The 23,395-nt window shown below is 49.2% G+C and overlaps 1 protein-coding gene across 2 annotated transcripts in view; it reads left to right on the top strand.

The window, feature by feature from the left end:
- Positions 1-23,395, top strand: part of LPIN1 (lipin 1) — a 133,581-nt gene that overhangs the window by 23,009 nt on the left and 87,177 nt on the right. For both annotated transcript variants that reach the window (XM_021085565.1, XM_021085564.1), the window contains exon 2: positions 8,459-8,515. In XM_021085565.1, coding sequence (XP_020941224.1) covers positions 8,459-8,515 — 57 coding nt within the window. The remainder of the gene's footprint in view (positions 1-8,458; positions 8,516-23,395) is intronic.

The following is a 23,395-nucleotide window of genomic DNA, read 5'->3' as shown; positions in this document are numbered from 1 at the left end:
GTGGAAAGCTGGAGTTCAACTGGGTCACTGGTCAGCGTTTTTATGCTTAAGAAGACAAACAAGTAAATACAGCTGCTTTTGCTTTTGAATCGCAGGAAGACTAGGTGTTCCATGGCTCAGAAATGGCACTGGGAGTTCCCGTCAGGGCTCAGTGGTTAACGAATCCGACTAGGAACCATGAGGTTGTGGGTTCGATCCCTGGCCTCATTTAGTGGGTTAAGGATCTGGTGTTGCCGTGAGCTGTGGTGTAGGTCACAGATTCGGCTCAGATCTGGCATGGCTATGGCTGTTGCGTAGGCCGGCAGCTTCAGCTCTGATTAGACCCCTTGCCTGGGCACCTCCTTATGCCACAGGTGCGGCCCTGGAAAAGTCAAAAAAGAAAAAAAAAGAAAAAAAAAAAAAGAAATGGCACTGATTTCTCTCCTTGGCTATGGGGGAGGGCAGTCTCTCTAGGGTCAGAAACGCTCTAGATAGTAAAGCATTAAACGCAGGAAACAGAAAGACCTGGTGAAAAGTCCAGGGATACTTGAGACAGACAAACCTTGGCTGACTCGGAACCGGCTGGAGAAGGAGGACATCCCACTTGGTGTGTCCCCAGGGCTGTCTCTGTGATGAGACCGCTACGGAGAGGGTTAGCAGAGCAGGCTGGGCTCCCCCATGGCACAAACATCTGTTTGCATTGATCTTCGCTGCCCCCTCTGCTTCCCCCCCCCGCCAGCCCCCCCATGGCTCCTTCCACTGGCTTCCCCTTTCAGACTCGAATTTCTTAAAACTCCCACTTTATGGAGATTGCGGAGATGGGAGGTGTGGACTGACCCCCAGGGCTGGAGACCACACCTGTTATTTCTGCATCAGAATTTCTCCCAAAGGGAGTTACCTGACCCACAGGTACCACCCTCTGCTCAGTGGGAAAGGGGGTTCCAGATTACATGGTTTGGGGAAAGGCTACATTGCTTATTGGAGATTGACAGGGTACAAGAAGGTAGTAAGAGCACTGAGAAGTTATGCAGGAAAATGAATCCCCACCCCACCCCCATGACTGTACTGGCAGCATACGCAGGTTCCCAAACCAGGGATCGAATCTGAGCTGCTGCCGTTGGATTCCTAAGCCACTGCTCCACATCGGGAACTCCAGGAAAGTAAATTTTTATCTGTTTTATCTAGTGCCTCCAAATGTATCTGCTCCACCGTGGAACTGCTTTTTGCCTACAGCCACTGCCATCCCATGAGAAATCCTTGGGAACGGCTGCCCTGGCCTGTGGGGAAGAGCGGGGATGGCTTGGCTCTGAGCTGCCCACTCACGGGCTTGGACTGACCAAGGTGGGCTTCAGGTGACCCAGGAGCCGGAGTAACTGCTCTGAGAACCCTGGGCTCTCCCCTTGGCCTGCTCCTCTTTGGATTCCCAGCTCCTGGCCTTGCCCAGGGCAGTGTACCAGGCCTTGCTCCTCTCTGGATTCTCAGCTCCTGGCACAGTGCCTGGCAAATAGTGGGTGCTCAGTGATTGCCTCTATTGAATGAATTCCCCCTTAGAATCTGCTAATTAGAAGCTTTGTTCTTGTTTTCCAATCAAACCTTATCCTTGTATAGACACACACACGCACGCACGCACACGTATGGCCATGGTCTGTGTGGGCTCTTCTCCAGATTAGGCAAGTAGGTTCGTGAGCACTGGGATTGGATTTCACGCGGGAGAGTTGTCCTCATCATTTTGCCATAAACACACACACACACACACACACACACAGAAAAAATAAGGCACACACATCGAAGACACAGAAGCCCAAACCGTGTCGATACAAGCAAACACACAGACCCACGTGCAAAAATAAGCACACTGTTCCTCCACATGAAACAGGCGCTCAGATGTAACTTTATACGTAAACACACAGAGAAATACAATCCGGACCCCCTCCTGGCAACACACATTGTCCTTTCTGGCTATTTATTCCTCCAAAGCAAACTGCTTCAAAACATAACGCCGCAGCAATGATCTTGTCGTATCTCAGGATTCCCTGGGTCCAGACTTGGGCAGGACTTGGCTGGGGGAGCCTTTGGCTCTTCCTGTGTGAGTGAGATGACTCAGTGGCCGTTGGACAGGCTGGTCTGGAAGGACCACGGTGGCTTCCCTCACGTGGCTGGTGGCTTGGTGGGGTGGCTGGAGGGCCGGGCTCAGCCGGGACTGTTGCCAGCAGTGCCTACAGGGCCTCTCAGACGAGACACCTCAGGGTAGTCACACTTCTCACGCTGCAACCCGCGTGTGCCACAAAGAGTGTGGCAAAACGTGCAGGGGATGCTGGGAGGTTTCTTAAGAAATCAGGAGTGAAGCGTGTCACTTCTCCAGCATGTCGCTGAGCAAGCAGTCCCTTAGGCTTGCTCAGAGTTGAGAAGAGGGCTGACAGACGTCACCTGTCAGTGGTAGGAACAGCAAAGAAATCGAGGGCGTCCGTAATCTCACACACGCACCCCCCCCCCCCACACACAGCCTGCCCTGCAAAGCAGATCACTGGGTTGCATCCGGGCCTGAAACAGTGGTGACTGTGGCGGCTGTGCCCCCGGGCAGGGCTCGCAGGTGCTGCCCCCTGCCCCCACCCCCCACCCGCCCCCACTGCCTGTCCTCCCTGGAGTCACTTCTTTCAGGGGAGAGACTTCCGTCCCAGAAGTTACGTCTCAAGTAGTTGCAGGAACCAACAACCACCGTCAGCTTCCTTGAAGAAAAGTCATCCGGTCTCCGTGGCCCGCTTCCCATACATTTGCCTGAGATGCAGAGGGACTGATGTGGTGGCTTAGAAATCAGGCGAACCTGGGTCAGATCCCAGCTCACCCACCTCTGCGTGCTCTCTGTGTGACCTTGGCCAAGTCCCTTGACCTTCTGAGCTCCAGGGTCCTCACTGTATATTGAAAAGTCATGCTTTTATTTTTCCATTCAACACCTCTTTATCGACTGTCTTCCAGGGGATACAATGTGAGAACAACAGGCCTGTTGTTACAGCTGTCATTAGCTGAATGGTTAGGCAAACAAATGGAACTTTGCCCACTGGGCCACGTGCTCTCAGAGGGTGCAGTCATGAGGCAATCACTGTCAAGGAAGCCAGGGACCACTTCCCGGAGGCGACACTTGGCTGTGGTCTGGGGAATCAGCAGCAGCTAACCAGCTGACATGCGTCTTTGGCAAAGGAAACAGCACATGCAAAGGCCCTGTGGCTGGATGGAATAAATTGAGTAGGAGGGGATGACAGGCCAGCGTGACTGGTCAGAGAGACCCCAGGGTGCAGGTGGGAGATGAGACGGGACAGGTGGGTGGAACCTTTGTTCACTAAGTGTTTAAAAATTGCATACATTTTACATATTGACTCGAATGTCTTTACTTGTGGAGGTGAATTGACCAGATTGTGTTTCAAAAAGATGCCCTTGGCTTCAGCACAGCAAAAGGAAACGTGGGTGACCCCATTAGGAGGCTGTGCCAGACAGAATCGTGCCCCCCAAAGATGTCCCCGCCCTGATCCTCGGAACGTGTGACCGTGTTAATTACTTGGCAAAAAAGAATTCAAGCTGCAGGTGGAATTAAAATTACTCATCACTGACCTTAAAATAGAGAGATTATCCTGGATTATCTGTGTGGGCCTGATGTTATCCCGTGAACTCAGAGAATGGGTCAGAGAGATGAGACATCAGGCACGCAGCTGGCCCCAGCGAGCTTTGAGGATGAAGAGCTGTTCACCTCATTTGGAATTGAAGACACTGAATTTCCAAGACTTGAAGTGACCCCTCTGTGACCAAGCGTGATTAAATATTGTAACCAGGGCTTAGAGCTGCTTCTCTTGATGACAGATTCTTTTCTCATTTCTATACTCTTCTGAGGAACCCAGGGGACCGAGGTGAGACTCTGACTGTGTCAAATTCCAGCCCTACCTCTAGCGTCTTCTCCTTCATCCTGTCTCCTCCCAACCAGGGCAAACCCCTGCTTACCCTCTTCCCTGATTTCGAGGGTGCTGGGCCATAGAAGGAAGGGATCTTGGCCTTGGAATCGTGATGAGGAGGGCACATGCGTTTAGGCTTATAAGACCTTTGGTGATAAAAAGCCTTTAGGAATCACCTAGTGCAGTTCGGTCCTTTGGTAGATGGAAAAACTGAAAACCAGAGAAGGGAAGTATCTTATCCAAGCCCCCTTCCAAGTTAGTAAGAGAGTCAGGACTAAAGCCTGAACTGTCTCATCCCCAGCCAAGCCTCCTTTGGCATCCTGGGCCGTTCCTACATGCTCCTTGAATCCTCCCTCAGTTGGCATTTGGATGAATTGTCCCATTTCAGCAGGCTGTGTAAATGGACCGAAGTGTCTGTGAGTCTGTTTCTGTTTTGTAGCTAGGTTCATCTGTGCCATATTTTAGATTCCACATACAAGTGATATCATATCATATTATCTTTTTCTTTGTGACTTGTTTCACTTAGTATGATAATCTCTGGTTGCATCCATGTTGCTGCAAATGGCATGGTTTCGTTCTTTTTTATGGCTGAGTAGTATTCCATTGTGTATATGCACCACCTCTTCTTTATCCACTCATCTGTTGATGGACATTTAGGTTGCTTCCATGTCCTGGCTATTGTTGAATAGTCCTGCTATGAACATAGGGGTGTGTGTATCTTTTTGTTTCATAGTTTTGTCCAGATATATACCCAGGAATGGAATTGCTGGATCCTATGGTAGTTCTACATTTAGTTTTCTGAGGAACCTCCATACTGTTTTCCATAGGGGTTGTACCCGTTTACATCCCCATCGGTGTAAATTGGTTCCCTTTTTTGCCCACCCTCTCCTGCATTTGTTATTTGCAGACTTATTCATAATGGCCATTGTGAGTGGTGTGAGGTGGTACCTCTTTGTAGTGTTTACTTGCATTTCTCTCATAATTAGCGATGTTGGCATCTTTTCGTGTGGGCGGTCATCTTCTTGCTGCGTCCTTAGAGGGGAGAGGGCACGCGAGCTCTTCTTCTGCAGGCACTAAATCCCATGAGAAGAGCTCCACCCTCATGGCGTTACGTCTCCCCAAAGGCCCCACTTCCCATAGCATCCCATCAAATGTTAGGGCTTCAAATACCAATTTTGAGGGGACACTAACCTTCCGTCCATAGCAGTTACATACTTTTAAATTAAATGAGGAAAGAAAGGAAAAAAGAACTAGACGCAGAAAACAGAGCGGAGAAGGAGGCTAACACAAAGATGCATTTCCTAGCATCCAGCTTGTTTATAAGACGGACAGCAGAAATGAGACTCTGGCCCCAGGGCTGAGCAGTTCCACACTTCAGGGTAGAAGCAAGAGGCAAGCAAACCAGCCGTTGAGAAGGTGCTCACCCAGCCTTGACCCTGACTCTTCCCCATCGTGATCACGACCCAGGACTAGCAGCTCACATGTGTGCATCCTTACACTGTATTGTCTCCTTTCATTCTTTTGTCAGCTCTGGGACTATTTTAGTGTTCCCTTCTCTTGATAGACCAGAAGACTGAGGCTTAGAAAGGTGAACTTCCTCGCTAAAGGCCCCCCAGCTCTTAGTGGGAGAATGGGCGTTCAAACCCAAGTTCGTTTTTGGCTTCCCCCACAGCTGCTAACTGCTTGGTGCCCAGGGTCTAAAGACTGGGTTTCCAGCCTAAATTTGTGTTAGAATTTTGCATGACAACAAACAGCCATGGGGTGGGATGAGATTATTTTCCTTTTTAGCTTTGGGAGGAATTACTGTGGAACTACCTGGCTTGCCCCCTTTGGGTGTTCTTGTGTTGATATTTAATCTCTGAAATCACACCCAGCTCTTGGTGGATCAGAGTCATGGCTCCCATGGCAGCAAAAAAATATATTTGGTATTTGACTTGCAACGTCCTTGTTCCTCTGCATCAAATCCAAGCATTGTGAATTCAAACTGCGGCCAGCCTTGCTAGCCTACCTCATGAGTGTAAAATCAGTGCAACCATTGTACCCGGCGAGGGCTGGCGGGGGTGTGACTGTGTTTGCGCCCCATGAGGAATTTGAGTTGGATGGTCTGGGACATGTGTATCCAAGTGGCATGCTTTTTTTTTTTGGCAGCAGGCTGCATTGTTTCAGAGGAGCTGAAATGGAGGTAGCAATTGGATTCCAAGAAGTATTTGAAATGCACTGATGAGTTGAAACCAGGACTGAGTTAATTACTAACATTAAGCAATTTATCGGCGAGGAAACCCATTGCCTTGCACCGCTGTCCCATCCAGGATCCAGAACGTGGGTAGAATCCCTTGATTCACACCTGCCTCCTTCCCCAGGGTCTGTCTTATAGGCAAATCTACCCTTTGCTAGAATAGCCTTTAAACTGGCTTGTCCAACATGCAGATGTTTGAGTGATGCTGTGGACGCGGGTCTGACGGTCCCACCCCCGCCCCTCAGCACCTCCCCCTTGGTACAGTAGTTGCTCCCCAGCATGTTCTCTGAAGCCAGGGTTCGGCAGCCAAGACTGGGGGTGCCAGCTCTCTTCCCTGAAATGACCACAGCGTTCCCCTTCCATTTACATATGGGCTTCTGCAAAAGCTCTTGTTTAAGGAGGAATCTAAAAATTCTTTACCCATGTCTTCTGGCTGCAGAGCATCCCAGGCCCTGGTGTCACTTACACCCAATGGAATTCTTCTCTAGTTTCAGGCGCCCCTCGCTGTTCCCCAAACACATGTGGCCATGCCTTTATTTCTCTGAACGCGCCCCCTCCTCTGCTGGGAGTGGACTCGCTCCCTCCGCCCTTCTCCGAGAGCCCCACTGACTCTTCAGAAGCAGCTCAGATGGCAGGTTCTGTGGATGGCACGGGACCCACCTTACATTTCCTGCAGGCAAACTGCTGCCTCCCCCTCTCCCTTGCTCCCGCTGGACCCTGGGCGCATCTCGATGGTGGCCCTGCCACGAAAACCTTTTCTGTGCATCTTTCTGCCCTCCCCACCCCCCACCAGATCATCCGAGACTCAAGGACAATTTACATTTCACCCATCTCTGTGTTCCCACCACCTAGTGAAGTACTTGGACCCTGAGAGAAAATCAATAAATCTTTTTTTTTTTTTTTTGTCTTTTTAGGGCTACACCTGCAGCATATGGAGGTTCCCAGGCTAGGGGTCCAATTGGAGCTACAGCTGCCGGCCGACACCACAGCTACAGCAACGCGGGATCCGAGCCGCATCTGCGACCTATACCGCAGCTCATGGCAACGCCAGATCCTTAACCCACAGAGCCAGGCCAGGGATCGAACCTGTGTCCTCATGGATACTAGACAGATTTGTTAACTGCTGAGTCATGACAAGAACTCCCTTAAATCTTGAGGTAAAGCAACGCTGGTAATTATCAGCCAATCAACTCTGTGGGTTGGAAAAGCTTGTTGCAGTAGATGAGAAGCAGGTAGGGAAACAGGAGTGAGTGGCTTCCGGGCTGCCTTAGTTGAACTCAGAGCACGGGTATTTTTGAGAAGAATTTAATTTAAAGCCCATGAAAATGCAGCACAGCCCCTAGGCTGCCAGCTCTACCTGGGGCCCCTGTGGGAAAAGCAGACTGCGCAGGTCCTACCTGCTTGGGTAATTCCATGCCCAGTGTTTTTTATTTTTAATGAGAGTGTAGTTGATTTACAGCGTTGTGCCAGTTTCTGCTGTACAGCATCGTGTCCTGAGTCACAGTGACAATCTTAACAGCTCAGACGTGACCTGGGCTTTGCCCTTTCACCTGAATGGACTCAGCTCATGCTCATAACACACCTGTCCCTTCCGGGGTTGTCGTTATGTCCATTTTATAGCTAAGACAACTAGGCCTGTGGGAGTTCCCCTTGTGGCTCAGCAGTAATGAGCTGGATTAGTATCCATGATGACTTGAGTTCGATCCCTGGCCTCGCTCTGTGGGTTAAGGATCTGGCGTTGCCGTGAGCTGTGGTGTAGGTGGAAGATATGGCTTGGATCCTGTGTGGCTGTGGCTGTGGTGTAGACCAGCAGCCATAGCTCTGATTTGACCCCTGGCCTGGGAACCTCCATATGCTGTGGGTATGGCCCTAAAAAGCAAAAGAAAGAAAGGAAGGAAGGCCCGCATAGTGACCTCGCTAAGATATAGGAGAGGCAGAGCCTGAAGCGTGCCTTTGGACTCCCAGTTGCATTATTTTGTCCCTGTTGCTTTATCTCATGGTTTCCCCAGCAGGTGACATGTGCTTTGGGACGAAGAGATGAAGGGAGAGAGAGATTTAAGACATCACCACTGTCCCTTCTTACCGAGACCCCACGTTCTAGTTTCATGTGCTCCAAACACCCTCCCCACAGCCTTCTCATTTAATTTCCTTTTTTGCTGAGATACGATTCACTCATGACAAAGCTCACCCCGTGAAAGCGTACAGTTCCCTGCTTTTGAGGATATTCAGAAGGTGGTGGCTTTGCCACCAGCATCGAATTCCAGAACGTTTCCATTCATGAATGTCCAATGTTTTTGTTTTGCAGATTCCAATCATGCGAGACCCTGGATGGATTCGAAACGTGTGGTCGTCCAACATTAACGTGAGTGGAACTGCTCCGAACGCCCTGACGGTGCTTTGACGTTTCAAGATGAGGGAACATCCCCTTTGACACACGGGCGCGATGCCTCGGGTCCACGTGGTTCCCGACCCAGAACTCTGCCACTGGACGGCAGCTTTCACCCGTGCCTTGTGGCCCTTCCTAAAGGTCTGAGGAGCCCCAGCTGGAGCTCAGAACCTTTGGGCTGGCTCCTGATCTCGTCTCAGGCATAGATCAGATTCTGTTACCTTCCCGATTGGCATTCAGTGGTGCCCTGGTGCCAATAGGAAAAGGTTCCTAGCAAGTTCATGATGTTTGTTTGTCCTTGACGGGCGCTCCTATGTAATTACTAAAAGCCCTGGCAGGGGGCCCCAAACCCCTCAAAGCCCTCTGCACGTTCTGCCTCTTCTTCCTGCATCCAGTGGCCCCTTTGTCCTCCAGTCTTCTGGTCACTGCCTTGTGCCTGGTCCCCAGGCCTCAGCCAGGCCCTTCAGGTTGTCTCTGTGACTCAGTGCTTTGTTCTCTGATACTTTGGGGTGTCCCTAGACCGAGGGCCAGCACCCCCTCTCATGTCCATTCCAGCTTCCAGAAGCTGTTCGGGAATCTGGCTCACTGAGCCTCTGTAGTCTGGGGGGATATTTTGCTGAAGGACCCTTGGCTGTGGTCCCCCTGCGTCCGAGTTCCTTTCTCACAGTGCATCCGTCTCGCCCTCGCCTTGCCCTGGACGAGACCTTAAGCTTCGGCAGCTTCATACAGATCCCTCTACCCAGAGATCTTATACCTGAGGTCCTTTCCTGCGGAGGAGAGGCTTGAAGGAATCCGTTTAGGAGTGGCGAGGCTCAGGAAAAGCGTTTTGGAATAATCCCAGGAGGAAGTGATAAGCCCGAACGTGTCTTTGTCACGACTGTGGCCTGTGCTCAGCTTTGGGCATGTCGAATAAAAGTGAACACTTGGTCTCCCTGTCAAAGAGCTCAGGCTGGGGACGGACTGTGGGCCCAGAGGATTTTCAGAGGACCCAGGAGGCCTCGAGCCAGGACGAGAGAGTCTCCCTCGAGGTGAATCCAGGGGCTCCAGTTCAATGGATGAAGAAGGCCTGGCCCCAGGGATGCTGGGAGGAGCAGGAGTTCTAGTTCTCAGTGGATTGACAGGGACGGGGCCCAATCAGAGGCCAGGGATCCTGAGCAGGCCAGCCAGTTAGTGGCAGTTGAGTCTGGAGTGAGGGGAGCCGTCCTCCATGGAGGGGAGGGGCAGGGAGTCTGGTAAGTGAGCGGCTCTGCCGGGGGAAGGAGTGCGCTGGTGTCCGAGGCTGCTGTCCATGGCCAGGTCCCATTTTCCAGAGAGGGGGCCAGAGCCCACAGCCACCAGGTTTTCAGGCTCAGCCTCCGGCCTAAGGTGCAGGGCATTGGCTATGGTGTATAAGAGGGGCTGGAGTTCCCGCTGTGGCTCAGCAGGTTCTGAACCCGACTAGTCTCCATGAGGATGCAAGTTCGATCCCTGGCTTTGCTCAGGGGGTTAAGGATCCGGCGTGGTGTGGGTCACAGACACCACTCGGATCCCACTTTGCTGTGGCTGTGGTGTAGGCCGGCAGCTGCAGCTCTGATTGGACCCCTAGCCTGGGAACCTCCATATGCCATGGGTGTGCAGGGGTGGCCCTGAAAAGCAAAAAAGAGAGAGAGAGAGGCTGGGAAGGAGAGGCAGTCAGCAGGGCCTCTACCCCCAGGCCCGCCGGGGGCCCCCACTGGACAGGAACCAAGTAAAATGTCAAGTGAGAAGTTTCTGCTTCAAGGGCAAAATGATGCAAAATCTTTACCATCTCAGCAGGGGCACTGGATTAGGACTCTGGAGTTCTGGTCACAGTTCTGCCACGCAGGGCCTGTGTGACACTGGGCAGGTTCTCCGATCCTCTGCGCTTCGGTTCCTCGAGGGTACGTTAGCAGGTCATCAGCAGACAGTAGGCACTGGGGGCGTTTGCTCTTTCCCGCAAGGCAGGCGGGAGAAGAGATGACAGTTTATAGCGCAGCGTGGGTGGGCGGGGAGGTTAGAAGCAGTTCAGAAAAAAAGCTCCCAAGAGAAAGTGAGTCTTTTTATACAGAGTCGTGAAAGAGGCCTGAGTTGGCCAGGCAGGGGGTGAGAACTGGATCGTGTGATTGGAAGAGGGGGACGTGGGGGAGGGCCATGGGGGAGAAGCAAGTGGGGTGCCAGTGATGGGGAGGGGGCTCGCTTGCTTTTCTGATGGCCTTGGACTTTACCCTACAAGTCACGGTAATGGACGGGGGGTTGGCATGGCCGGGCCTTAAGCAGGCGGTGCCATGTCAGATCTGCTCATTCATGGGTATCACGGGGTGAGGCTGGGGGCAGGGAGACCCACGAATTGTTCATCGTTAGCCTGGCTGAGTGTGATGGGCTTGTGGCCCATCCAAATGGAAGTGTCCAGAAGGTAGCTGAATGCATGATCTGGAGCCGAGGGGCAGGTCTGGCCTGGAAGTCGGGAACCACGGGTCAATCCTAGATCAAGGTCACTGAGGTCTCCCTGGGGGACAGAATTACCCAGGGACTGTGTACAGCATGGGGAGGTGGGTGAGGCCATGTAGGCAGGTTTCCTGGTGGAACTTCTACTGTCACAGCTTTCGGTTATTTTTAGATTGTTATCTTTCGAAGGTAGGTTCGTGAATCCCAAAAATGGATGGAGAGGGAATTTGGTGTTAGTAGATGCAAATTATTCCATTTAGAAGAGATAAGCAGTTCCCGTCCTGGCTCAGCAGAAACGAACCTGACTAGCATCCATGAGGATGTAGGTTCAATCCCTGGACTTGCTCAGTGGGTTAAGGATCTCGTATTCATTGCTGTGAGCTGTGGGGTAGGTTGCAGACATGGCTTGGATCCCTGGCCTCGCTCAGTGGGTTAAGGATCCGGTGTTGCCTTGAGCTGTGGTGTAGGTCGCAGATGCAGCTCGGATCCTGCATTGCTGTGACTGTGGTGTAGGCCGGCAGCTGTAGCTCCGATTGGACCCCTAGCCTGGGAACCTCCATGTGCTGCAGGTGTGGCCCTAAAAAGACAAAAGACTAAAAGAAGAGAGAATGGATAAGTAATGAGACCCTACTGTACAGCTCCAGTCTCTTGGGATAGACCATGATGGAAGATAATATGAGATAATATGTATATATTCACATGATTGCATCATTTTGCTGTACAGCCGAAATTGGCACAACATTGTAAATCAAAGAAGACAAAGAAATAAAGTGGAAAAAAATGCAAAAAAATTCCAAAAATGCTTAGTGATGAGAAAACCCCAAATGAAGGAGACATACAACAGTGCAGAGTAGGACTCAACATCTTTGTCTCTGTCCCCTAGTTACAGTGCAAATACATGTGCTGGGTGCCCTGGGCACAGTGATGAGTGTGGGGTGGTTAGTCTTTTGCTTGAAGGGCTCACCAGCCAGTAGAGGAGAGAGAGGCATGTGACATGATGCAGTGACAAAGCTTTGAGAACTGTGCCCTGATGGAGGTCCATGGGGCTCCCTGGTCCAGAGAAGCCAGTGTTGAATTCTTCATGGACCCGAGGAATGTCTGAAGGAAGGCTCCCCTGGACCAGCTCTCAATTTGAAGAAGCTGGCTGTGAAATTCAGAACCCCCCAGATACACACCAGCACAACTCCCATCTCCATTCCCCACCTCCCCGCCAATACACACATACACACACACGCTGAGGTTCATTCAAGGCCAAAGGCCGTAAATTCTGGAGGAAGAGTTGAGCAATGAAATGTTCACCCAAACTGCGTAATCATCTAACTCAGACGAGGGACCAGGGTACAGTTTGTCACATGAAGCCTCCCTCTTGGCCAAGACGTGCTTTGATGGCCCTGTTTGTAACAAAAGCAACAATTCCTAGAATTCTAGATTATCCTGTCACAGTTAACGTGCAACATTGTTTTGCTTATTCCTTTTCTGTCTTTAGGTTTGAAAAGGGATTTTAAAAATGTCTTCCTGGACAGAGAGCTCATTTTGTGCAGAGGGGAAGTGACTAGTTAGGTTGAAATTAATTTTTGAAAGTTTTTATCAAAATGCTTCATGTGCCTTGTTGTTTCTAGAAAATCAGCTTGGAAATGCCAGCTCATAACTAAAGCCCCAGTTCCCATTCCTACCCCACCCAACTAGTTATATATCTCCTTCACTTATCATCCTGTGGACTTACTGGTAGAGAAGAATCCAGCTGGTTTTCAAGCATCATATGCAAATACATTCTCCTTTATTATACTCTGCCTTTTATATATAATCTCACCATTTGAGTTTGCTCTGTATTCAGACTCTGCCTTTCTTAGATCTGGAGAATTTCTTGGGAGGAAGTGTGTTTTTCCTGGAGGTTATGTTCGCCTTTCTTTTTCCTCGTTAGGAGGAAAAATAAATGCATCTCATTCCTTGCCTGTCCTTATGCCCTGCCCTCTGCCCCCAACATAATGTTCTTCAGGTGTACTTTGGTCTTTCACTTGGAAATGATCGCCGTCTTTCTTCTGAAGCCCATTACCTTGTTTTAATTGGACTCTATGTGCCTTATGTGGATGACCATGGTTTTTCACAGAGCACTTTAGTTTTCTTATTCATTTGACAAACCTTATATGGAACTGGCTTACTCTCAGAATCCTTTTAAACAGAGTGCTCGTGTCCCTTCTCTCCTCTTGGGGGCAGAAGCCTGAAGCCTGGTTCTCCTTCTCTGTTTCACCAAACCTGGAGATTTCCTGGAACCAGTCATCCTCTTTAGGGGGCAGGAGGTGGGGGTGGCAGCTAACTCAGTCTGGCACCACAGAATCCAAGCCCCACCTGCCCATCTCTGCGTAGACCACTGGTCCTCTTCGGGCTGCTGGGGGGAGGGGGAATGCAGCGAGGCTGAGCCCAGAATTCTCCAACTGGTTATGCAAAAGATACAGCAGTTCATTCTGGGAGGGGGAGAGAAAAAGGGGGAGAGGGGATGCAGGGGGTGAGGGCTGGGAGGAGCAGTTAGGGATCAGAGTTCAACTTGCTGCCTCCCGTCCAGAACCCTCCACAGCCTGGGGGTCCAGTCGGGAGCTCCCAGATCGTCTCTGCGCAGGTCTTTTTGAAACCCACCCACTTTCATCCTTCAGACCCTTTGGAACCTACAGGCAAATATGGTCCTGTCCTTGCATTAGGCGTCCGCTTCCCCATCTCCCAGTCCCTCCACTGGCTTTTCTTTTGCAGGCTAAGCTGCTTTGCTTCTTATACTTGGTGGGTGGTTTGGCCTCGCCTTTCACACTGGGTCACTCTCTGCAGACAGCTGTGGGCCATCATATGGCTCTCAGGCACAAAGGCCAGCACCGAAGGTGGTTTTGTGAGTGTGGTGTGACCTGCAGAGAAAACCAGGAAAGATGACCTCCTTTGTTTCAGGCCAGCAGTCTTCTGTCTGTGCAGCCCCATAGCTCATGGTTGAGGAATTGCAAAGCTTCAGGCTCTTCTCCTGAGGCTGGCGTCTTGTAGCCGTGAACATGCTGGCTTCATGTCTCAGCAGAATACTGTACACTTTAAAGATGAGAATCATGGAGTTCCCATTGTGGCTCAGCGGAAACGAATTTGACTAGTATCCACGAGAATGCAGGTTCGATCCCTGGCCTCTCTCACTGGGTTAAGGATCTGGCATTGCCCTGAGCTGTGGTGTAGGTCACAAATGCAGCTAGGATCTGGGGTTACTGTGGCTGTGGCTGGCAACTACAGCTCCAATTTGACCCCTAGCCTGGGAACCTCCATATGCCATGGGTGTGGCCCTAAAAAGACAAAAAAAAAAAAAAAAAGATTAGAATCACAATTGAAGAAGCAAGTTAATATTTTTTAGCCTCCAAATATTGGTAAGGATGGGTTGGAATGATCTGGAGAAACTACGGAAGAGCGTCTCATTTGGTTGGAGTGATTTGTAGATATTTCCCATACTGCTGCTTCCAATGGCGTCCTCTTCTACAGGACAGAATGTGCTGGATTTGCACATGACTTACCGAAAGGTGCTGAGTTGCACAGTGACAAGTCACCAGGGCAATCTACAAATCTCATGCAGTTACCAGAACCTACTGCCCAGCCTTTTAACAGGAGAATATTCTTTTTAGGGCTCTACAGTAACCACAAATCTAGCCAAGCTACCATGAGCTAGAGATGAAAGAAAAAATTCTCTTTCTTGTAAGGACTGGCCTTACACATTTGAGTTTTCCATCAAGATTCAGAATCACCATCCAAAGAAGATGTGTGTAGGGAGTTCCCGTTGTGGTACAGTGGTAACGAACCTGACTAGTATCCATGAGGATGCAAGTTTGATCCCTGACCTCACTCAGTGGGTTAAGGATCTGGCATTGCCGTGAGCTGTCATGTAGGTCAAAGATTCGGCTCAGATCCTGCGTTGCTGTGGCTGTGGTGTAGGCCAGCAGCTGTAGCTCCGATTGGACCCCTAGCCTGGGAACCTCCATATGCTGCGGGTGCGGCCCTAAAAAGACGAAAAAAACAAAAAACAAAAAAACAAAAACCCGACCAACCAAACAAACCAAACCAAACCAAAAAAACAAAGAAGATGTGGGAATGGGTGAGTAGACTGTGCACATCTGGAAGACCAACTCTGGCCCTAACTCTGGATTTTCCTAAAGCATGAGAAGGCCCATGGCTTGTGACCCACTATTTCTAAGTTCTGCCTTCTACTCTTGTTATAACATTTGGTGGCAGGCTTCCTGGTCTTGCCTAAGGAAATTACTTGTGAGAAAACCACCCCCCTCTAATCTTAAGCATCTGTGTAGAGACTGGGCAGAAAGGGGCACAAGAGGAGTTCCCGTTGTGGCTCAGTGGTTAACGAATCCGACTAGGAACCATGAGGCCGCGGGTTTGATTCCCAGCCTTGCTCAGTGGGTTAAGGATCCGGCCTTGGTGTGAGCTGTGGTGTAGGTCGCAGATGTGGCTCGGATCCCGCATTGCTGTGGCTCTGGTGTAGACCGGTGGCCACAGGTCTGATTAGACCCCTAGCCTGGGAACATCCATATGCCGTGGGAGTGGTCCTAGAAAAAGTAAAAAGACAAAAAAAAAGAGGGGGGGCCACAAGATGGTCCTTGATATTGAGCTAAAAGTTTGGGTTCACAGGGTCATGCCTGAGCAAAGCCCTCTGAAGCTTGTGTAGCAGGGGTGTCCTATTTCCCTTCTGACTGTATAATACCTTTCCATTTCATCACCATTTAAAAACTATTTTTAATTGATTGGACAATAAGTCAACAAGTGGTCCTGTAATGATGCATCGTTTTGGTCTATGACTTAGGCATTTCAAAGGGTTCCTATATAGCTTAAATGTCTTGGAATTGATGCTTTTTCTGTCCTCATGTCTATTACAGAAATCTCTTAATAGTATATTTAGCAGATAACACCAGATTTCCATGCTCTGTGAAAAATGGGTAAGATGGTTTTCTCCCTCGGTGTTTTCTCACTTCGTTGGCACACAGCTTTCTGAAGGACAAGTCCCTTCTAAGTAGTAGCTTTGTGTGAACTCAGAAATCAAGGAGGCAGAATCCTGTTGCAGGAAGGGATGCGGAGATGCTCCAGGCTTCTGACCAGCCCCAGGGTGGAGCAGGTTCTGTTCTGGGTCCGGGGCTGGTGTCCACCCAGCTCCACGCAGCAGCCTTATGCAGCCCCCTCTGCCTCTTATCCGTCTCCCCTCCTCTAAGCACCACCTGGTGCTGATGTCATAACCACAGTGGGGTCATCACAATCCTGACACCCAACAATGAGCTCTTCCCAGAGTCTTTGCAAAGGGCACGGAGGCAAGGACGATGGAGAAGGAGGGACAATGGGAGGGGAGGAGGCGGCCTGAGGGGCCACGTCAGGAGGAAACAGGGAGAAGGGCAAGACTGGGGCTGGGGAGCCAGCCATGCGCGTCCTGACAACAGCCAGGAGGCGGGGGCCCAGCCCGCTGGGGACAAGGACACCAGGAGAGCGCGAGGAAAGTCAGCCAGGAGGCCAAGGTTCCCAGGAGCAGGGACCTCCACGTGAAGCTGATGGACGTTGAACGGGGTCGTGCCCACATGGCCTCCAAATGGGGAAGACGAGGCTTCCTGCCGGCAGCGAAGGTAAAAGGGCGGAAGGAGGGCGGAGCCCAAGGAGGTGTGTGTCCCCATGTGACCTGGCAAAATGCCCCCCCACCACCACCAATGGCTTCTCGCGCAATGAACTCACTGAGGAAGAGAATCAGTGGCTGAAATGTGGGGACACTAGAACCCCATCACACGACTCTTGGGGGGCCCAGTTCTACCTTCTGTTAATTGGTTGGCTCCGGGCTGCTGAACAGGTCTCCTCGCCTGTTGGGTGTAATCTACCCCCTTTTCCTGGAGTGCTGTTCAGAATGAGAAACCATGGTGCATGGTTGCAAAATTCGAATTTACACAAATATGTCTTCCCGTATTTTATCTCATCCACACGGGAAATGTGAAGGAAATGCCATTTCAATGTACTTTCTGGCCTGTGATGCTGAGTGTATTTTCAGGGAGTTCTTCATGATGGCACCTTGCCGGAACCTCCAGAGTCTAATTCCTGTTAGAAGGACAAGGCAGTAGGGACAGGAACTGCCATTCCCACCCAGGACCCAAGCAAGCCCAGGGCACCTCCATGAAGTAGCTGACCCTCAGCTTTGCTCCCCAGCCCCTCCCGCTCCCCCTTCCCCGTGTGCATCCCACCTTGTCTGTGATGCCCAGAGCGATGAGTCGTGAAAGGTCACCAGCACACAAATCTTGATAGGAAGTGCAGTGTCGCTGGGCTTTTAAGATGGGCTTTTTCTGTTCTGTCATGTTTCTGAGTTGGAGTAGGGAGGTAGCCAGCGACTTCGCAAAACAGCCAGCATGTGTGGACAGAGCCCCCCCCGGGCACTGGGGCACCTGGTCAGGAAAGATGCCAGCACATTTCCCGAAAGCACGTTCTCTCCCTGGGTCTCTTGCCCTTTCTTTAATGGATGATTGTGAAAACAAAGGAAAAATGTGATTTTTGACATCCAAGAAGGACCTATGTTCCAAGGGCAGCCTCGCATTTCTCTGCTTTGGGTCCAGGCCATCACACCTGCAGAGATGGAGCCTGGAGCCCCAGTGGAGATTAGAGGAGTTATGGCTGGAGCTCTGCCTTTTCATGGACTCGAACACTGATCACTTGGGAGTTCCCCCTGTGGTGCAGCAGGTTAAGAATCCAACTGCCGTGGCTTGGGTTCAATCCCTGGCCCTGCGCAGTGGGTTAAAGGATCTGGCATTGCCACAGTTGCAGCATAGGTCAAAGTTGTGGCTTGGATTCAGTCCCTGGCCTGGGAACTTCCATATGACAAGGGTGTGGCCATTAAAAAAAAATCTGACTAGTATCCTTGAGAATTGGGGTTGGATCCCTGTCCTGCTCAGTGGGTTAAGGATCCCGCACTGCTGTGAGCTGTGGTGTAAGCTGCAGACGTGGCTCAGATCCCAAGTTGCTGTGGCCATGGCCTTAGGCTGGCAGCTGTAGCCCTGATTTGACCCCTAGCCTGGGAGCTTCCATATGCCACGGGTGTGGCCCTAAAAAACAAAAAACAAACAAGCAAACAAAAAGACTGGGCTCTAAATGGAACTGACAAACTAAATTAGGATAAAGGAAAGGAAATAGGAATCTGTATTTTTCTTTTGGCCCTGTCTGGGCCAGGGATTAAACCAGAGCCACAGCAGCAACAATGCTGAAATCTCAAGCCCCAGGCCAGCAGGGAACTCCCGGAATCTGTACTGGAAACTTCTCCCCCAGCTAGCTTTGTATACTACCGTTTAAGATCCAGGAGCTCCGTGAGGATGGAGATATTTTTGATTCACTGTTGTTTGCTTGGCTCTTAGCTCAGTGTCTGCTGCTTCTCAGGTGTTGCTTTAGACAGGCTGGTTCCTGCGCTGGTTGGTTGGCTGGTGGAGAGAATCGATTCAAACTCAACCAGCAGTAACTGGCCATAAGCCACACCCCAGCCACATGTTAATGACATTTGGTTGATAAGTACGTTCCTTCGCTATTTCTGGTGAAACCCAGAGGTGGCTTAGCCTCACTAGGATGGCCTGGTGAGTTGCTGCTTTAAACTGAAGGCCCTGGAGAACAATTAAAAGCTTAAAGCAAGAAGGAAAATGTTATAAAACCTCCATTTTATGCAAATGAATCTGGCCAGGGTGGGCAGGTCATATAGGTTGGTGGGACAGCAGCTTCTGCCATGGTCTAGGTATCCAGCTATAGAGTCAAGTGACCTAAGACATTGGTTGTCATGGAGAATGATTCACCATATTAACCACTCAACAAACCCATGGGGACCTTTGCTCATTGATAACCTGGACAGTGGATTCCAGACAGTTCCACATTTACCTGCACCCCTGCCTCCCACCCCCACCAAAGTATTTCTTTCTTCAGTTATCCAAATGGATTCGTGGATTTTTAAAATATTTTGGGTTGTAATCCAATAATATTGTTTTGTTGGAAAAGTGGTAACTCTGGCTGTTGGGAGGTCTTCCGGGTTAGCTCCTGTGTTCTTTCAACATACTTGCCCCTCTTTTTTCTTTTTCTTTTTTCTTTCTTATCTTTTGGGACTTTCTTCCTTTCTGGTATCACAGCATCCTCTAGGCCTACCTTGCATCTTCTCTTCTCTGGCCCTGGAATCAGTTCTCTAATTAATCGCAGGTCCCTTTATTAGAAAATGGTATTTAGAAACCAAGACCTGGGTGGATGTGTGTGCTCATCTCCTGGGGTGTCATTGCTTCTAGTCCCCCTCATGGAGAGAGTTAAAATAAATGTGTGTAATAAGCCATGTATAGACACAGCTACATCTATCTGCCTCTCTCTCTCTCTCTCTCTCCATCCACCCAATAACAAATATGAGTTCATATCTAACTTCAATACAGACCACAAGGTACAGTCTAGTGTTTCCTGCACTTATTATTATTTGTGACTTCTTTCTCCAACAGCAAGACACTTTGCTCCAAATTACCTACAATCTATTTTCTTCTATCTCAACCCTAGTGCTCAAAACCGTTTCAGAATTGCTATCCTGTGAGAAACAGTTTACAACTGGGGTAAAGTGTTTATATCCCATTCTTTCAGTCTTTAGCCTTAGTATCCAGTTGAAACACTTTCAGCCAAAGCTGGGCACTTCCTTTCTTCTCCATCCTCTCCAGCGTGGTTGTATGATTCATTTGTAAGACACGTGGATTCACAGCCTGCGTCCATCTTTACTCCCACATCCTGTTTGTTTTTTAAAATGTACGTATAGCAGTATCTTTATATTGTTCAGGTCTATGAGTTTTGACCAATGCATGTAATGACATGTCCACCATCATGGTTTTGTGTCTTTATATTTAATGTAAACAATGTTTAGCTAGGTCTTGCTTTTTTACTGATTCTGACACTCTTAACTGGTATAGTTAATGAGATTTTTGCAATGGCTGCATTTAAATCCCCAGTCCTACTAGGTATTTTCTATTTTGCCATATTTTCTTTGTTTTTTTCTTCTCTTTTTCTGCCTTCGATTATGTTAATTGACTCTTTCTTGGATTCCATTCTTTTTATTGACTTATTGTTTGTAACTTTTTTTAGTGATTTCTCAAATATTTACAATTTATATCTTTAATTAGACTTGACTTTAAAAGAATATTATAGGAGTTCCCGTCATGGCAAAGCAAAAATGAATCCGACTAGGAACCATGTGGTTGCGGGTTCCATCCCTGGTCTCACTCAGTGGGTTAAGGATCCGGCGTGGCTGTGAGCTGTGGTGTAGGCCAGCAGCAACAGCTGCGATTGGACCCCTAGCCTGGCAACCTCCATATGGTTGTTAGAAAAAGGACAAAAGACAAATAAATAAATAATAAAATAATATTGTCAAATATAGGGATATAACTTTATGACAGTCCTTCCCAAGTCGTCCCTCCCATCCTTTGTGGTTCTACTTTCACATATGCTATTGACACACAAAGCATTGTTATTATTTTTGCTTTAGATCAGGGACTAATAAACTATGCCATGCGGGTTACAAAACCTATTTTTATAAATAAAGTGGGGGTTTTTTTTGGTCTTTTTAGGGCAGCACACATGGCATATGGAAATTCCCAGGCTAGGGGCCAATGGGAATTGTATCCCACAGCCTACGCCACAGCCACAGCCACAGCAATGCAGGATCTGAGCCACATCTATGACATACACTGCAGCTCACAGCTACACCCAATCCTTTAACCCACTGAGAGAGGCCAGGAATCAAACTGCATCCTCATGGACACAAGTCAGTTTCGTTATGGCTGAGCCATAATGGGAACTCTTATAAGTAAAGATTTATTGGACAAGGTCATGCCAATTTATTTATATAGTGTCCAAAGCTGCTTTTGTGCTCCAATGGCAGAGTTTAGTTACAACGGAGACCACGTGATTCACAAAGTCTGCAATATTTTACTGGCTCTCGCATAGTTTCTCATGAGAAGTCTGCTGTAATTCTTGTCTTGTTTCTCTGTGTAATTTTCTTGGGCTGCCTTTGAGACTTTCTCTTTGCTTTCTCAGTAGTTCAAATATAATATGCCTATGTGCATGCATGTTTGTGTGTGTGTTGGGGGTGTATGAGTGTATGTGTGTGAGTGTGTGTAAGTGCGTGTGCGTGTGCGTGTGTGTGTGTGTGTGTGTGTGTGAGAGAGAGAGAGAGAGAGAGAGAGAGTTTACTCTGCCTGGTTGCTTGGTGTTCTTGGAGATTCTTAGATCTGTGGTTTGGTGTTTTTCACTAATTTTGGAAAATTCTAGGCCATTATTTCTTTAAATATTTCTTCTGCCCAGCTACCTCACTCTCTCCTGGGATTTGCTACATGAATGTTAGATTGTTTGATATTGACCCACAGCTCTTAGATGTCTATTTCTCTTTTTTTCCTCCCTCACTCTTTTTTCTCTTTACCTTTCTATGTGAGTGGTTCCTAATCATCTTACCTCAGCCTCCTTGACTCTTTGCTCACTATGTTGAGCCTGCTGGTAGTCTTCATCCTCCTTACCATAATTTTCATTTCTAGAATTTTCCTTGGATTTTTTTTTTCTCTTTTTAAGGCTGCACTTGCAGTGTATGGAAGTTCCCAGGCTAGGGGTCAAATCAGAGCTGCAGATGCTGGCCTACACCACAGCCGCAGCACTGCGAGATCCGAGCTGCATCTGTGACCTGCACCACAGCTGGCCACAATGCCAGCTCCTTAACCCACTGAGCAAGGCCAGGGATCGAACCTGCATCCTCACCGACACTCTGTGGCTTCTTAACCTACTGAGCCACAATGGGAACTCCTTTCCTTGGATTCTTATCGTTTCCATCTCTCCAGTGAAATTACTCATTTAAGCTTCCATATTGAGTAGTTTATGCATTACAGACTTTAGCCTATTAACCAGTTTTTAAAAATGCATGTCAGGAGTTCCCACTGTGGCTCAGCAGAAACGAACCAGACTAGTATCCATGAGGATCCAGGTTCAATTCCTGGCCTGGCTTAGGGGTTAAAGATCTGACTTTGCCGTGAGCTGTGGTGTAGGTCACAGGCAAGGCTTGGATCTGGTGTTGCTGTGGCTGTGATATAGGCCAGTGCCTACAGCTCCGATTCAACCCCTAGCCTGGGAACCTCCATATGCTGCAGGTGTGCAGGTGTGGCCCTGAAAAGCCAAAAAAAAAACAGAGAGAGAGAGAGAAGCTGTGAAGGAAAAGTAATCCATGGGGCTTCTACCACCAGGCCTTGTGGTAGAAGAAAAAAAAATGCATGTCAGGTAGTTCCACCATCTGTGTCACCCCTCAGTCTGTTCCTTATTGCCATCTCTTGGAAGCGTGTATCTTACCTTTCATTTGCCTCCTAATTTTTGCTCGAAAGCTGGACATCTTGGTAAAACTGTAGAAACTTAAACAGCTTGTTTCTGTCTCTAGAAATGGACCCACTTTTCTTCCTGGACAATCCTTAGTGTGGGGGTGTGAGTTAACCTAGGTAGAAGTTGGGCTGGGTTCGAGGTTGGTTATCGTATAGTTAACCCTCAGTGCACCAGACTCTTCAAATTCCTGCTGGAAGACCTTGTGTTTTGGGGTCCGGGTAGTTCTGCCTGAGAAATACCCACCTGACTCTCAGCTTTAGAGCTTCCCTTCACACTGGACCTCCGGGAGGGTCCCTTTGCTCATGTTTTCCTCTCCCTGCTATTCCCGTTACCCTGCTCTTATTCCCGCTGGCTTGCGGTGTCGGGTGGGAAGGGGAAAAATTCTCTGTTGTTTTGACTGAGCCTCCGTGGAGGCAGGTTCTTTCCCATCCTTGGGTTTCTGAAGTCTGGCTGCCTGAGTTCTCTCCCCAGGCAGCAGGGCTAATAACCACAGTTTTTAAGTAGTAATGAGTGTCTAGGATATTTCTCAATATCTGCAACAACTTTGATGTGGTGTGAAAATATTTGTGATTATTTGTTGTTTGTGGTGTTTGTTACAGGTACTATGGATACTATTGTGGTTTTTTCTTTTTTTCTTTTCAGGGCTGCACCTGCAGCACATGGAAGTTCCCAGGCTAGGGGTTGAATTAGAGGGGCAGCTGCTGATCTACACCACAGCCACAGCAACGCCAGATCCAAGCCGTTTCTGCAACCTGCACCTCAGCTCACAGCAACACTGGATCCTTAACCCACTGAGCGAGACCAGGGATTGAACCTGCGTGCTCATGGATACTCATTGGGTTCGTTACTACTGAGCCACAACAGGAACTCCTGAATTTTTTTCTTGATTTGTGTTGACCATCACACCAGAAAGGAGCAGTTAAGCCACAGCTTTGTACTTCTCACAGATGGAAGGGCCAAGGGGTGGAGAAGGAGGCCAGAGGTTACCAAGGCAGTGAGTGGTCCATGGACAACAAAGGAGACAGA

Source organism: Sus scrofa, chromosome 3, assembly GCF_000003025.6.
Source record: "Sus scrofa isolate TJ Tabasco breed Duroc chromosome 3, Sscrofa11.1, whole genome shotgun sequence".
NCBI lineage: Eukaryota > Metazoa > Chordata > Mammalia > Artiodactyla > Suidae > Sus > Sus scrofa.
Note: the sequence above shows the minus strand (reverse complement) of the source record. Positions and strands in the feature narration are given on the sequence as shown.